Source organism: Echinops telfairi, unplaced genomic scaffold (genome assembly GCF_000313985.2).
Source record: "Echinops telfairi isolate 266 unplaced genomic scaffold, ASM31398v2 ScPeMD7_6;HRSCAF=24_1, whole genome shotgun sequence".
Taxonomy (NCBI): domain Eukaryota; kingdom Metazoa; phylum Chordata; class Mammalia; order Afrosoricida; family Tenrecidae; genus Echinops; species Echinops telfairi.
This window is the reverse complement of record NW_022103903.1, coordinates 18,814,716-18,831,203: the sequence shown is the minus strand read 5'-3', so window position 1 is coordinate 18,831,203 and position 16,488 is coordinate 18,814,716. Positions and strand designations below refer to the sequence as shown.

Here is a 16,488-nt window from a genome sequence, read left to right as displayed (position 1 = left end):
AAACGATTAAAAAAATGAGAAAGAGAAAAATAAAAGCATTTCCTTAAAAAAAAGAGTAATGAGTAAAATATGATAGCTCTTCATTATTAATTAATATTTGTTTGCCAATAGGTATGGCAATTCAGAGTAAAGGTGTGCCAGTTCTTGATTCTTGTTAAGGGTTTTGCCATTTCTCATTAGTTTTTTTTTTGTTTTGTTTAATGACTTGCATAGCTCATCTTTCTCCTTGATTGTACATTGTTTATACATTATTTGAAGATGTTCCTTATATTATATGATGTGTTGCCAGTAGATTAGAAATTGACCATTCAGAAAATAAAACAAAAATTGTTTTCTTCAAATCTGTTTTTTAAAATCCAAAAATTCTTCAACAAGATAGATTAGGAAATTGGAGATAAAGCAGTGATATGAATCTATATGAACATTTTAGCTATCAAAATTACTTCAGAAGGTTTATGATTATGGAAGTTATTAATTTTCTTTTTATAATTGAGATCTATGCTTATGAATATTAAACAGTTCTGATTACTGAATGATGTGTACCAATCAATCTCAGAATGGTTAATGTGAAATTTCCCAATGAGTGTGGCAATTAAACTGTTAATATCATGGGGTCCATGAGTGGTAGGCAGTAAAGAAATAGATATTCTTACTTTTTAAAATGTTTCTGTTTAATTTTGCACACATAATTCAATCTTTCTTCGACTATGATGAGGCTCAAATTACATTTAATTTTATAATGCTTACAATTCTGAAAAATAGAAATGGAGTTCAAAAGGAATTTTGTAGACGATAGGGGTGAGAGGCAAGGGAAAAGGCAGTTTTATAATACTACAGAAAGTTCTGGGATTATCAGAACCTGTAAGGTAAACAAATCTTTATGAACCTTAATGTCCAATTACTAAATGCCCATTCCCTAGAATTATGTAAATATTTTAATAGGAATTTATATCAACAAGGTATACTGAAGTTGCTGACAAGAGTTCTATGGAAGACCATAATTATTTTAATCCTTATTTCTAAATACCTTTTTTGTTGTATTATAAAAATAAATATATATGGTTAATAAATTTAATCTGTTTTACATCTGTTCTTATTGAATATACATTTGAAGACAGATAAATATGGACATTTTACGTTTCCTCTAAATGTATCCAGATTTGGGTAAACGTATCCAGCAATCTGCAGGTCGTCTATGAGTGATGCATCGCTGTGCAGGTGATGGCTGGGAAATGTTGCTAGCTATTTCTGACGTGTTTACTTAGAAAGTGATGAACTTCCCACTGTTCTCTTTTTTAGTATACTTTAAGGAATAATTGTTAAGACGCTATTCCTTCCAACTCTATCCTTTTTTTTTTAGGTGAGAAAAATTTAGCTGTGGTAGGCAGAACCCAGGAGATAAATCAGCAAAAGAAAATATGCAGAATTGTCTAGTATAATGGTGCAATCAACCATGTTTTGAAAAAAGGAAAGAGGAGAAAATCAGGTTCCTTAAATAATGAGAACACCATTATCACCAAAAAATATAATTTAGGTAGGATATTGAGAATGTAGATATACCACCGTTATCTCTGAGATCAAATAAAAACTGATTTATTAAATCAGCATATTTAGACAACTCGCTATGTGCTTTTTCCCAACCCTCTTAACAAATTCCCTCTACCCATCCACCTAGCACAGCAGTCTTCTTTTTTTGTTGTTTTTTAGTTTCACAGGGAGCAGTTGATTTTATAATTGAATTAGTCCACAAGGTAGCAGTATTTTGATTAGCTGACTCAACTTAACTCACTGAAAAACATTTTCCTTTATTTTTGCAGCTTCTGAAAAGCAGATTATGACAACAACACACATTGGCTGTATTCACCTTTTGCTGTGCCTGTATTGTGGAGCGAGGCTGACACACGATTTATGTATGCTTTCTTTGGCGTATGCCATGGCACACCTGTCTTTTGGAAGTTTTGGAAAACAGCTCAGCATATTCATGCAACTTATTCTTTTTAAAAATTAGCCAAAAATTTTAAACTTGCAAAATGCACCATTATCAGACACGTTAGCTAGCTAGATGTGTTTACTTACTTGGACCTCCAAATAGCTATCATAAAATTCTGTTTAATTAAATTAATCTTTTTACATTAAATCTAAGGCTATAATCTTAGATTTTTATTCAACGTAATTCTATTGAGAACACTTAATTTTCTTAGGGCTTTGATAATTGCTCTTGCAAACTTGTAAAGATGAGCCAAGAGAGCCGTCAACGGGTTGACTCTATGCCTCAGTCTTTGGGAGCCATTTGAACAGTGGACTGACTCACTCTTGATCTCTCCAGTGGTGGTGCTCATAAGGTAGAGAAATAGATTATACAGCTAGTAGAAAGTCCAGGTGAAAAACCTCTAAATTACCCCCTACTGTGAGCTACCCAGGATAGTATGAAGTCTTAAAAAAGAGACAAACCCAGCCTTAGAACATTTTATAGCCCAGCCCTTTGATCTCTCTCCCTCCCCAAAACCCTCTTCTCCCATAGTCACACATGAGAAGAATTCACTACATGAAACCATTGGTCATGTCCGTAAACAAGATCAGGCACCAACAGTTAAACTATTATAAAATAAAGAACAGTACAACCCATAGAGTTGAATATAATTATCTAAAAAATAAATGCTTATGCTAATTTGGAAGCTACTTGATCAGAAAACATGAAAGAAAAGTAAGAGATTTCTGACTTTTATCTATCAAACTCTAAATACATCATTAAGGAAGCCATGCCTAGGCATATTCTTCTCCAGCAAATACTTCCCAAATACAAAGTTACACATCCATGCTGAGTGATTTACCATTGTGTAGCAAAAATTTGCAGCGGGCCACGGTTTTATTTGCAGGTTAGTGAGAGAGGAGCTATATAGCAAGATTTTAAAATCCAGGTTGGAAGCGAGAACCTAAGGTATGTACCCATAGTCTGAGTGGAGACTGCAGTTTCTGAAGCGATGTTTGGAGAATCAGAAGAGAGGATAGTATAGAGGATGTCTTCCGTTTTAGAAATGCTGAGGCACAAAACACAGGTGGTTGTAGTACTCTCATACATGAAATCCTTTCTCCTGTATGTGCATCATATGTAAACGTAAAGTCTGTATACTGCTGACTATTCGTCTCTGGTGTCCAATGAGTATTACTCCAATTCTTCTAATGTCACTGAGAGAAAGGCAGGGAGAAAGAGAGGAAAAATAAATATGAATGTGTGTTAGATCTGAAAAAAATGAGAGAGAAAAAAATGAACTTTGAGATCTGGCAATATGCACCATGTCAGATTTGCTATATGAATTTGCTCAAAGGAGTATAATTGATAAAGGAGAGTTTAAGAGTGTCAAAATGAAGAGCTAAGGTTTTTTCATTTTTTTTCCTCCCAGGCACCAAATAATATATCATGATAATCTCAAATTTAATGGCACAGGGAAAATTTCAAATCTAAGTACTTATATAATGTTCAGAAATTTCATAGGCCTAAAGATTATATAATTTAGGTTGATTACATAAATTTTCAACAATAGTAACAGAATAATGAGCATATAGGGTGGAAAATATAATGTGGGATTCTTTGAGTTCTCACAGTTATTTAAAACAATTGTTATTGTGGGAGACTGGATAGAGAACATTTTGGGTGCATTATGCATAATGGAGTACTATGTAATGTGAACGATTAGTGATGAATCTGTGAAACACCACATAACGTGGATGAGCTAGGAGGATATTATGCAGAGTGAAATTAGACTATCACACAAGCACAACTGTTGTATGACATCACTATATTAAAGAGTCAAGAAGAAGTTTTCACACTAAACTATTCTTTGATGATTATCAGGAGTGGAAGTGAGGAGAAGTGACTAGCCAGTAACTTAGGTGAGAGGGAAGGCAATATACCTTCACCTCATTCACAATAAAATGTCTAAAAAATTGCCATCTCCAACACCCATTCCTGTTTAAGATACTCAAGAAGATAGGAATAGAAGGAAAATTCTTTAATATTCTACAAGCTACACATGAAAAACCAACAGCCAATGTAGTAGTCAATGTAGAAAAGATGAACACAATTCCACTGAAAAGGGGGACCAGACAAGGATGCCCTTTATCCCCACTCCTATTTAACATCGTACTGGAGGTCCTAGCTAACAACAAGACAAAGAAAAGACATCAAAGGTATTCATCTGGGGAAGGAAAAGGCAAAATTATCATTATTCACAGATGATATGATTCTATACATCGAAAATCCCCTAAACTCCACAAGTGGAGTATTGGAAGAAATAGAGGAATGTGGTAGAGTGGCAGGATACAAGATCAACAAACAGAAGTCCATTGGTCTGCTATACACATCAGACAAGATCCCAGAAGAGGCAATGAAAAAGTTATGATAGCCAAGCACAAATTGAAATATCTAGGGATATACTTGAATAAAAAAATGAAAGATCTGTACAAGGAAAATTATAGAACACTATTACAAGAAACCAAGAGTGACCTCAACAAATGGAAGCATATCTCATGCTCATGGATTGGAAGACTCAATATAGTAAAGTTGCCAGTTCTGCCCAAGGTACTGTGTAAGTTTAATGCTATCCCAATACAAATACCACCATCCTTCTTCAAAGAATTGGAAAAACTGATTACCAACTTCATATGGAGAGGGAAGAAGTCCAGAATTAGCAAAGAACTCCTCAAGAAAGACAAAGTGGGAGGCTTGCTCTATCTGGCTTTACCACGTATTATATGGCCACAGTAGTCAAAATACTGTGGTACAGGTATAATAACAGATATTCAGACCAATGGAAAAGAGCTGAAAACCTGGAAATAAAACATCAGCATACAGGCAACTGATTTTTGATAAGGGCCCCCAAAAATATCAAATGGGAAGTGGATGCCCTCTTCAATAAATGGTGCTGGAAAAAATGGACATCTACCTACAGAAAAATTAAGCAAGACCCTTACCTCACTCTATGCACAACAATAAGCTCAAGGTGGATCACAGACTTTGTGGTAAACCCCCGAACAATTAGGGCCATTAATGAGGGAATTGGGACAAACCTGAGAACCTTGGCACAGGGAATACGTAGGCTATCGGAAATAGGGAAGGATACAAATACAAAGGAGCTACAAACTGACAAGTGGTATATACTGAAGATAAATCACCTGTGTACATTGAAAGAATTCACCAAGAGTAATAAGAGAGCCCACTGACTGGGAAAACATCTTTAGCAATGACACATCAGACAAAGGCCTTATTACTGATATTTATAATACTTTGCAAGCTTACAATAGGAGAAAAACTAACTGCCCACTGAAGAGGTGGGCAAAGGACCTGAACAGAAGTTTCAAAGGGGCAAAAATCTGAATGGCCAATAAACATATGAGAAAATGTTCCCAATCATTAGCCATAAGGGAAATGCAAATTAAAACAACTATGAGATACCACCTAACACCCTCAAAGATAGCCCATTTCAAAAAATCAGAAAGCAACATGTGTTGGAGGGGCTGTGGTGAGATAGGGACTCTTATCCACTGCTGGTGGACCTGTAGGTAGGTACAGCCACTATGGAAATCAACTTGCCAATTTCTAAAATAGATGAAAATTGAGCTACCATAAGACCCAGCAACCCCCCTACTGGGCATATACCCAGAAGAAGCAAGAAACAAACCATGGCCAGACATCTGTGCCCCATTGTTCATTGAGGCACAGTTCACAAATGCAAGGAGTTGGAAACAACCTAAATTTCCATCAACAGACGAATGGATTAAAAAACTGTGTTACATACAATGGAGTACTATGCATTGCTAAAAAGCAGTGATGAACATATGAAGCATATCGCTGCATGGGAAGAACTGGAGGAAATTATGCTAAGTGAAGTTAGCCAAGCACAAAAGGTCAAGTACAACATGAGTCCGCTGAGGTAAGTTTAAAAAAAAAGAATGCAAAAGTGGTATAGGGTAAAAGGTACTGTATACAAACATTCCTGGGGTGAAGTCCAGGTAGTATGATGGGCCAGACCAAATCCAGGGCTACATACGGTAGCCAACTAAAAAGGAGGGGGGTGGGAAAAGGTAAAAAAGAGATAGAAAATGTGTAGTGGGGGAACAGGGGACTAACCCACCCAAGGGGAGGTTATTGTTTATTTCTCCACAGGGAAAGAGGGACCAGACTTCAACCTGGTGTTCCAGAATGTGAATGCAGTGTGCCGGCATGCAGTGGGGAGCCAGTGGAGGGGTCTGAGGGCCCGGCCCCAATTCCAACTACATGGACAGCTGCCCCTCCCCCTAGAATAATTTACTTTAGAGGACAGCACTGAAGCTGCAGCTTGGGGAGAGGGGCATATCTGATCAGAGTACACGGGAGCAAATGAAGGGGGAGGAAGAGAGAGTGGAGTGCATCCTGGCCCACCAAGACTTGACGATATCCCCACTCAGAACAGCCAATGCACAGAGTGGACCATATGGCTGGCCCCACTACGAGACACGACGTCCCCTCACTGACCCATGGACCTATGGGGGACAAAACTGGAGACACAGTGTCAGGATTGGCCTGGTCTGGCCCCACCAAACCGAGGCAAAACACTAAGGACGAGCGGCAGAGCAGCTGGTGGGGGGTGGGGGTGGGGTGGGGATCAGAGCAGGGAAGTCCCGAAGGAGTGCCAAGGATAGACTTTGGGGCCAGGATATGGCACCCCATCGGACTCAACTGGAGGACACTCCTAGAGTTTAGCAAACAGACCCTGAACTATTTACAGGTTTGGATTTTTTTTATTTTAATTTTTTTGGCCATTTTTTGTTGTCCTTTTGTCGCTTTGTTTCACATATCTTGTTTCTTTCTGCATATTTTTATCTCTGCAGGTCTATCTAGAGAAGTTAGACTGGATGAACAGTCTGGAGGAGAAAATAACGGGACTGATGGTTCTGGCGGTGGAGGGTGGTGGTGGTGGGAGAATGGAAAAGGGGGAGGTGGGGGGAAGGAGGTGGTATTGATCAACCCAGGGACACGGAAATAATAAGTGATCCAAAATCATGGCAAGGAGGGTGTAAGAGGCCTGGTAGGGATTGATCAAGGGCAATGTAACCGAGAGAAATTACTGAAACCCAAATGAAGGCTAAGCATGATAGTGGGACAAGAGGAAAATAAAAGGAAATAGAGGAAAGAACTAGGAGGCAAAGCCATTTATAAAGATCTAAATACAGGCATGTACATATGTAAATTTATTTATATACGATGATGGGGAAATAGATCTACATATATATATTTATAGTTTAGTATAAAGGTAGCAGATGGACATTGGTCCTCCAATCAAGTACTCCCTCAATGCAAGAACACTTTGTTCTATTAAACTGGCATTCCATGATGCTCACCTTCCCAACATGATCACTGAAGACCAATGTGTGCATAAGCAAATGTGGTGAAGAAAGCTGATGGTGCCCAGCTATCAAAAGATATAGCGTCTAGGGTCTTAAAGGCTTGAAGGTAAACAAGTGGCCATCTAGCTGAGAAGCAACAAAGACCACATGGAAGAAGCACACCAACCTGTGTGACCACAAAGTGTCCAAGGGATCAGGTATCAGGCATCAAAGAACAAAAAATCATATCATTGTGAATGAGGGGGAGTATAGATAGGGGTTCCAAAGCCCATCTGTCGGCAACTGGACATCCCTTTACAGAAGGGTCTCGGAGGAGACAAGCCAGGCGGGGTGCAGTGTAGCAATATGAAACATACAACTTTCCTCTCACTGTCATGACCCCAATTCTACCTTACAAATCCGGCTAGACCAGAGAATTTACACTGGTACAGATAGGAACCGGAAACACAGGGAATCCAGGACATGATCCCCAAGGACCAGTACTGACAGTGGTGATCCTGGGAGGGTGGAGGGAGGGTATGGTAGAAAGGGGGAACGGATTATAAAGATCTACATATAACCTCCTTCCTGGGTGATGGACAACAGAGAAGTGGGTGAAAGGAGACATCAGACAGTGTAAGATATGACAAAATAATAATAATTTATAAATTATCAAGGGTTCATGAGGGGGCAGGGAGGGAGGGGGAAAATGAGCTGATACCAAGGCCTCCAAGTAGAAAGCAAATGTTTTGAGAATGATGAGGGCAACAAATATACAAATGTGCTTGACATACAATGGATGTATGTGTGATAAGAATTGTATGAGCCCCCAGTAAAATGATTAAACAAAATTGCCATCATATTATGTTGAACCATGTAAAATTGTCAGTACCTAAAACAGTGACAATTTCATGTGGCTAAATCTAATATTTTTAGTATCTGATCTTTTAAATTTATGTTGAGTATTTTAGAGCAGTCAAGCAAAGGGTTATCTTTGAAATGGTGGGGAAATGCCCTGTGATCATAAAGTACAAAGGAGCTCTGAAATTATGTGATACTTTTTTATTAACTTGATGAAGGAAATTGGGCTCAATTATGCAATGTTGCTATATATGAAGCATTAATAATTTGTTAAGGTGAATGAGAGGAATTTCAAAAGCAACTAGAATATTTTAGAAGGCTGCATGGATTCAAAATACTACTGCGAAGTTAAAAATGCATTAAAAGTGTGTTGTCCATCTAACTTCCAGTAGAGCAATGCTCAGAAACAGTGAGAAAAGACCTGGGAACATCATGGCAGCCGTAAGAAACCAGGGCATCCCTGATTCAGCGTTCGAATTTATTATCCTCAAAATGGGGCATCTAAACACAGTAATACTCCTAGGACCACTTACTCGATGCTCATTCTTGAAATCAAGTCAAAAGTTGTAAACCCTGCTGCCATGAAATTATTTGTATATTGCCCCATCTTTATAGAATCCAGCCAGTCACCAACTGTGACGAACAAAGGGTATTCAGGAACTTCACCAGGGGACTCTGGCATTCTGTGAGGGAAAAAGAAACAGAAAAAAAGGAGAATATTAAAGTTAGAAAGGTGAGAATTAACTCAGCATCCCTTTTCCTTTTACCATATTCCTACATCTCCTGTTTTTCATCTTGCACTAAAAATAATCTCAAATTTTTCATCTTACTGTAATTAACTACTCTTACCTGTCAAACCCTTGTCAACTTCATTTGCCTGTTTGTCTTCATTTGCCTTTTGTCACTAATGGGTCTTATAATTGGTGGAACTTGAGAAAACCCACGTCTTGCTAACTTCTGGCATACAACTGTGTTTTTTAATTTGAGGACTAGCCTAATCCCACTTCCACTTGGAGAGTCTGGAGAGCCAATCTGTTTACTCTCACCCTTTTGGATCTGCCAGGAAATCATACTCTTCTGTGTTTTCATCATGTACTCTGCTAGTTCCTCTTCCGTTTTATGGTGAATTCATTGACGAAGCCTACATTTATTTGTTTTCTTAAACATTCAATAATCACTATTATCTATTCAAAAGAGCTCTGGTGGTGGAGTGCGTCACACAGTAATCCGTTGGAACTAGCAGCTCTGTGGAAGAAAGATGAGGCTTTCTTCGCCAGTAAAGATAGACAGCTTCCCGCAGCAGCAGTTCTACCCTGCCACAGAGGATCATGGTGTGTCAGAATTGACTCCACTCCATGGCAATGAGTTCAGTTTTCTGGCTTTCACTCTTTTAGAGTTCAGTCGTATGAATACTGTTTACATATGTCAAAACAGAGTATGTAGCCCAAATCACACGTAATAATAGTGTTCAAAACAAAGAAAACCCAAGTGGAGGCTGGTTAAAAAATTTAAAGGAAGGTAGTTCCTGTTGTGGTTGGTGTCATGGAGTTGATTTCAATTCATAGGGACTGCGTGTGAGAGAAGAGGGCTGCCCATGGGGTTTCTTGGCTGTAATCTTCACAGAAATGGATCTCTCCGTCTTTCTCCCATAGAGCCACTGGGTGGTTTCCAACTGCCAACCTTTCAGTTAGTAGCCAAGCACTTGGCTATTCACAATGCCAGGTGAGGTAGTTAGTTTATTGTGCCAACCTGACCGATAAACACGTGGGGTTAATTGAAGGATGGAGGGACAAATGGTTCAGTGAGCCTCGCCTTTCTAGCCTTTCTAGTTCTTAGGTCTCTTGCTTTCTGATGGTCGGACCAGGGTGCAGCTGCCTTAGCAGTTCCCTGCTTCAACTGGTAAGGCTCACTTCCTGCAAGACATCTCTGAGGAGAAGCCACATGGACCTACCCTGATGCAGCCCTGGGTGCTGGAGCAGCCGTGTGGAGACCCCTGCCAGCGCTGAGATGTTTACACATTCACTGACATGGCTTTCCTCCTGCAGTCAGCATCATTGCGTCTGTTTTGTAAGATGGAGGAGGACTTTGTGGATTGGTGTTGAACATATGGGTTAATGGGTTAATGTTGGACTTGTGGGCTTGGGCAGCACTGGGTTGGGATGTTTTCTTGATGTACACTTACCCTTTATATAAAACATTCTCTTGTACATGAGTTTCTGTGGATTTGTTTCTCTAAAGTATCCTGTCTAACACACCAGGACTCCTGATCCACCCTTGGTGAATCATTATTTTTGTTTTTGTTCTTAAGGTCTGGTTCAAAGAGATTCTATTTTAGAATGGGTTTCTAATTCTAATATAAAATATAATTTTAAAGTTTTATTTTAGAAAGTTTAGGGGATGTTTATGTCTATATACATCCATTTACTTGTATGTATATAATAGCAAACATTGGGCAGAGGACATAAAAGTAGATTGAATCTTAGAAATGATAGGTAAAATAACTCAGAGTTGTGTATATAATGCATTTCAGCAATTAACTATATTATTCTCTTTATGGGAACAACTAATGAAAAATGCAAAAAAATACTTTGTATGTTTTTAAAGACTACTTGGTATTAAAATACTTTGATGCTACCAGGCATGTTATATTATCCTTCTAGAGTAATAAAGAGATCATTTCAAAAATTATTTAACCTGAGAGTTTATATCAATTTGTAAAACAGTATTATCTTATTAAAAATATATTTAGTGTTTGTGTAAAATTATCACTAAACAAACCACTGACTTTTTTATAGGAATATTAAAAATTAATCCATCTTTTAATTCCTTTGCTTTTAGTATTTTATAAGGTCAAAGAATGAAAGACTGCATAGACTTACTAGCACCATAGTTTATGACATTAACTTTTGGAGAATTTCTTGTAATGGTTTTACCATTCATATTTGAACCATCTCACCCTTATACTAGAAAAGGATAATTTATGAACACAGATGATTAAGCCACATTAATTAAAAATTCCTCAACTGTGTATCAAAACGTGTATGGTTTTGCTACACATACGGGGGTGAAGATTAAATTATTTCCTGGGGAAAGATACATAAGGATGAATTTTTTAAACTTTTAAGATAAAATTCCTTGATGTCAGGAATTATATCTGTTTATTACCAATCAGGTATCATACCAAAGAGCAAACTTTTCTGCAGTCAATTTTGTAATTAATTCTAAATCACCAATTATTTAATGACTTTTTATAATGCACTCAGCATTATAAAAATAAGGCCTACAGAAAAAACAGATGCATAAATAAGGTGAGACTTGGAAGTTCTTTTCAATAAAAATCAATTTTTAAATATTTACTCATCACCAGGGCTTGGGTCTTCAGGAGCAAAAAGTCAAGCAGTTGGGATTGGCCCTACAAGCTGTCCATTGTAGGCCCCAGATGACTCCTGACAGTTATAAAAGGTGCCCTTTGGAATTGGTCGGGACAACGCTCCTACAGAAGGCTTAGAATTAATTTCTTTCATTTTTCTTTGATCGTCAAGTTGCCAACCCTTTGTCTAAACTGAGGTCTAGTTGATGGTCGGGTAGGGTGAAGAAGGCTAACAGGGAGAAATACAGGGAGTTTTGCATTTTATATACAATTGGAACTGGTTTAAATGAAATGTATGATCGTACTATACTTCATATTAATTTGTTTACCTTTTAACAATGACTTGGCCCTTTTAAAAGGAGCCTCAGTGGCAACACAGTTTAGGCACTGGCTTGCTAACTGCAAGGTACGTAGTTCAAACCCATCTGCTCCTCCTCCAGAGAAAGATGAGGCTGTCTACTCCCACAGAGATATAGAGATGCAGAAACTGTCTATAGGGTCACCATGAGTCAGAATTGACTAGAAGGCAGTGGGTTTGGTTTTGGGTCCTTTTTATCATTACTTATGTCTGTTACCGCACTTCCCATGTTAGAGGCTGTTAAACCACATGCCTTTTTTCCTGTACTACAAATGCAATCCTATTTGATTGTGAGTGGTTTCATTTGAACTGATCTTAGAATGATTCCTGATTTTACCTGAAACAACCATGAGTCATATCCAGCGATTGAAAAGGTGTCCTAACATCTACTAATACTTGAATATTTGAATCATAGCTGTATTTTCTTAGTGCTTACTAGAAAACATTATATAAATAAGCATGATCAAATAAATAAAAATATTAAAAATTATATAATAATAAAGATAATCATGGCAAACGTAGTTAAACAGATGTTTTCAGTTGCCACGGTTCTCAGGCTTTTCATTACTACAATGTCATTGTAACTACGAGAAGTCAGACTAGCATTTGCAACATTTTCCTGTTTGTCCAATTTCTCTGGAACACACTTTGAGAAACACTGCTGCATCTCATTGACTAAGTTTAAATTTCAAAATGACTGGAGTACCTGAGCTATTAATAATATAATTGAAGTCACATCTGTTAGAAAATTGAGAGCATGTTCTATTCCAAAACAGCGTGGATCTCATATGTTTTAACTCCTTGTCCAAGTGACTTCCCTTCAAACTCCTGGGTCATTCCTGATGTGCCACGTGGTGAGAGGACATCCACTTCTCTCTCCTGAGATAGTGCTAGAACAACTCTTGAGCGTTTACAATTTCATGTAACGGTGAGTGGAAATGTAATTTGCTAATTTTATGTCCTTAGTCTAGAAAGGTCACGGAAGGACATGCTGTATACTAAATGACTTAAATGGCCTAGTTCCCTGTTGAAAAGCATTCACTGTTTGCTCTCAGAATGTTTTGATACCATAATTCCCTTTCTCTCCACACATCTTTAGTAACGTGGTTACTCTTTGGCCTTTATACGGCTGCACTGGCAGTTGATTTAGTAAGGTCAGGGTCCCCTCATTGTTCACAGCCACCGTGCAATAACTTTTCTTTCACCTTATCTTATGATGAAGTTGAAAAATGCTGCTGTTTTCTCGCTTCGAGGGCTGGGTACCATTACCCTTACATGAATTCTCTGGAATATTATCTCATAAACAATAAGTGCCCTTCCTTATCAAACCTGCCCTTTGCTGAGCCTGCAGAAATTGCTGCCATTTGGTGATTAGTGGCTGCTGCCCACCTGAGAAAGGTCTTTACAGCAAAACCTACAACTCACACTGGAAATGTACACATTGTTCGGGTGGGGGAAAAGAATCAAGGGCCTACCCTTATTTTCAGAAAAGTGAGGAAAGAGTAGAATTATGAAAATTCCAGGTATGAGTTATGGGTAATCTAGATTAGGAAAAAGGCTAACATTTAAGAGGTAGCAGTTAATAAGTAATGTTACATTTAAGGCTTAGGGATGGTCAGACAATTGACACATCAATTTAGATAGATATGTTTTAAAGACATAATTATAGTCTTTAACTTTAGTTTTTTTAAAGCATCAAACATAGAAAACAGTTATCATTGGAAAAAATGTTAAAAAGTAATACAATTTGCACAACATTGATTGCTGGAAAGAGCCCTGGTTGTGCCATGGTCAAAGTGCTTGATTTCTACCTGAAATGTCAGTTGTTTGAACTCAACTTGCCCAATATTGGTCCAATCGTCAAGATTTGGGTTTTGTTATGGTGAGGTGTCATACATATTGAAAGCTGTATTTTTTTGATCTTCATCAGTAAGTGCTTTAATTCGTCTTGGCTTTCAGCAAATAAGGTTGTATCAGAATTAATTATACACTAATTATTTTTGTATATATTACTCATATAAGGAACCCAAGTTGTGTAGTGGGTTACGTGTTGGACTGCTAACTGGAAGGTGAGTAGTTTGCCTCCACCAACGGCTCACAGGAGAAAACGGAGGCAAGCCTCCCCTGGAAAGATTGAAAGCCTTCTGTCTGATAAGGTCACTATGAATCAGAACTGACTCGGGAACAGGTCTTTTTTTTTTTTTTAATACAACAGATCTTTTTTCAGAGATGTGAGGATCCCTGTTGGTGAAGTGTTATGCTTTAGGCTGCGATCCACAAAGTCAGCAGTTCGAAACCACAAGCTATTCCACAGGAGAAAGATGGGCTTTCTACTCTGGTAAAGTGTTATCAGGGGCAGTTCTCCCTGTTCTACAGGATCCCTATGAGTCGGCATCAACCGATAGATGTGAGTTATATTGTAATGTGATATATTTATGTGTTAATTGACAACGATATATTAATATTTACATGTTACACAATATGTAAATATAACATGGTGATAGATTGTGTGTTAATGAATATGTAGGTGTGCCAATTAAAAACAATATAAATTATTGACCTATGCATATAATTGATTCTGAAAACCAAAATGGGATTAGTAGATACTTGTTAAAATATCTAATTTTGCCATTTTGTTAAAGCTGTTATTCTACTAAGAACTCATCAATGAATACTTTCTCTCATTCTTACTCTAGTTGTTGGCCGTCACCGAGTCAATCTGACTCAGAGCAGCCCCATTGTTGGAATCGTTAGAGGAGCAGGTCCCGACATCTCTCTTCCATGGAACAGCTAGGCTTGAACTGTCGACCTTCTGCTCAGCAGTCAAGCGATTAACCATGACGCAACCCTGCCTCTTTCTCTCCCTTATCACTCTTTTTCCAACCCCACCCACTTCTAGTTCTCACATTTATAATAGCATACCTATAAGAGTGGGGTCAATTCTATGTTATATTGTACTCTGTTTCACAAGTTTATGGATATTTTTCATGTTTATACAATCTTCATAACTATTATTCAAATAAGTGTATACTGTTGTATAAATTGATGCTTAATAATTCATTGAGTTAATTCCCTGAAGTTAGACTATTAGATTGCTAACAATATTATTTTATTACAGATGGCCATGCAATCTTAGAGGGTGTACCTTTTTGCTTCAGTTGAATTACTTCCTTGGGAAAAATGCATAAGAAGAAAGTTTTGATTTTTTTAAACAGTAAATTAAAGCTTTTTGATAGCAGGAATGATGCCTCACATCTTTTATTTTTCTGTAGACCTTAGTGCAATGCTGAGTGTATTATAGAACTCATTAAATAAGTGATGCTTTAAATCAAATATGAAACTATCTGCAGAAAAGTTTGCTCTCTGACAAGATGGCTGATTCATAATGAATGTTCTACTTTCATTTTATTCCATTTCGTGAACAATCTAGAAAAGTGAATGATGATTACAATGGTCAATCTATTAACGACTACACTATTTAATTTATTCCTTTTACTCATATTGCAAAAAGTTTTATTTATTTCCATCGGTTTCAAAGTGGAGGGTGATGCCGTTAAAGACAGAACAATATAGCCACATCACAGGTTAAGGGTTCCCAAGTGATTAGAGTCAGTCCTGGAATCCGTCGCAGTGTTCACCATGTTCCTTGTCAGTGCTGTTACTTGAATTGCTCATCTCATGACTCTGGGACTGTCCTTCACATTACTCAGCTAACCCATCAAGTCGCCTCCTAATTTACGCTACCCATGACTACTGGGAGCCCTGGTCACAAGGTAGCTAAAGTGCTTTGCTGCTAACCAAAAGGTGAAAAGTTCGAATCAATCAGCATTCCATGGGAGAAAGCCGGGTTAGACTGCTCCTGAAAAGATGTACAGCTTTGGAAGTCCAATAGGGCAGTTCTGCTCTGTCTTATATAATAGTTAGCAGGTTTGGTTTGGGAGCTGACCTCTAAGGAAACAAATGGTGAAAATAAGTAAGCATTCTATAGCTATTGGTGGTTTGAAGCTACCCTTAAGTCTTTCTGGAAGAAAAATGTGTCAATCTGCGTCCATAAAAATTACAGTCAAGAAAAGCCTCTGGGACCATTCTACTCTGTCATATGAGGTTGGTACAGTAAAAATCAACTCTACGTGGCCAATAAAGGAAGAATGAATGGATTTAGTCAGGTAGAAAAGAAAGCTTTGCCCTAGATAAACTATTAAACTTAAATGCAAATTAAATGAATGAAAGACTCGATATCCATAGACAATGTTCAAGTGCAGTGTTACCCAGAAGCTTTCACTTGGCTTGCACATAATCCTGTCAAGTGCCAGATGGATAGTTCATGCTTGTGGGTGATTCCCTGTTGCAGCTGAGCTGGGAATCCCTGTATGTTAGAACTCTTTTTTAATAATTAGACAACAAATAAACTGATATTCTGCTTGGTTAAACTGTATTTCCATGATTAAGATGAATTTTCAGTTAATACCTCTTTGTTTTAAACAATCTGACTTTCCACAATGTTAAATTGGGAGCATTCCCCTCGCCACCTCCCCCC

At 37.8% G+C, this 16,488-nt stretch overlaps 1 protein-coding gene across 1 annotated transcript in view; it reads right to left on the bottom strand.

Annotated features, from left to right (window-relative positions):
- Nucleotides 1-649: 649 nt before the first annotated feature.
- EPHA6 (EPH receptor A6) overlaps nt 650-16,488 on the bottom strand; it is a 1,133,516-nt gene continuing 1,117,677 nt past the window's right edge. Inside the window, exons 18-19 of the mRNA XM_045286264.1 lie at nt 8,757-8,906; nt 650-3,186 (exon numbers count right to left, since the gene is read on the bottom strand). Of these exons, the coding sequence (XP_045142199.1) occupies nt 3,072-3,186; nt 8,757-8,906 (265 nt within the window). The 3' untranslated portion in view covers nt 650-3,071. The remainder of the gene's footprint in view (nt 3,187-8,756; nt 8,907-16,488) is intronic.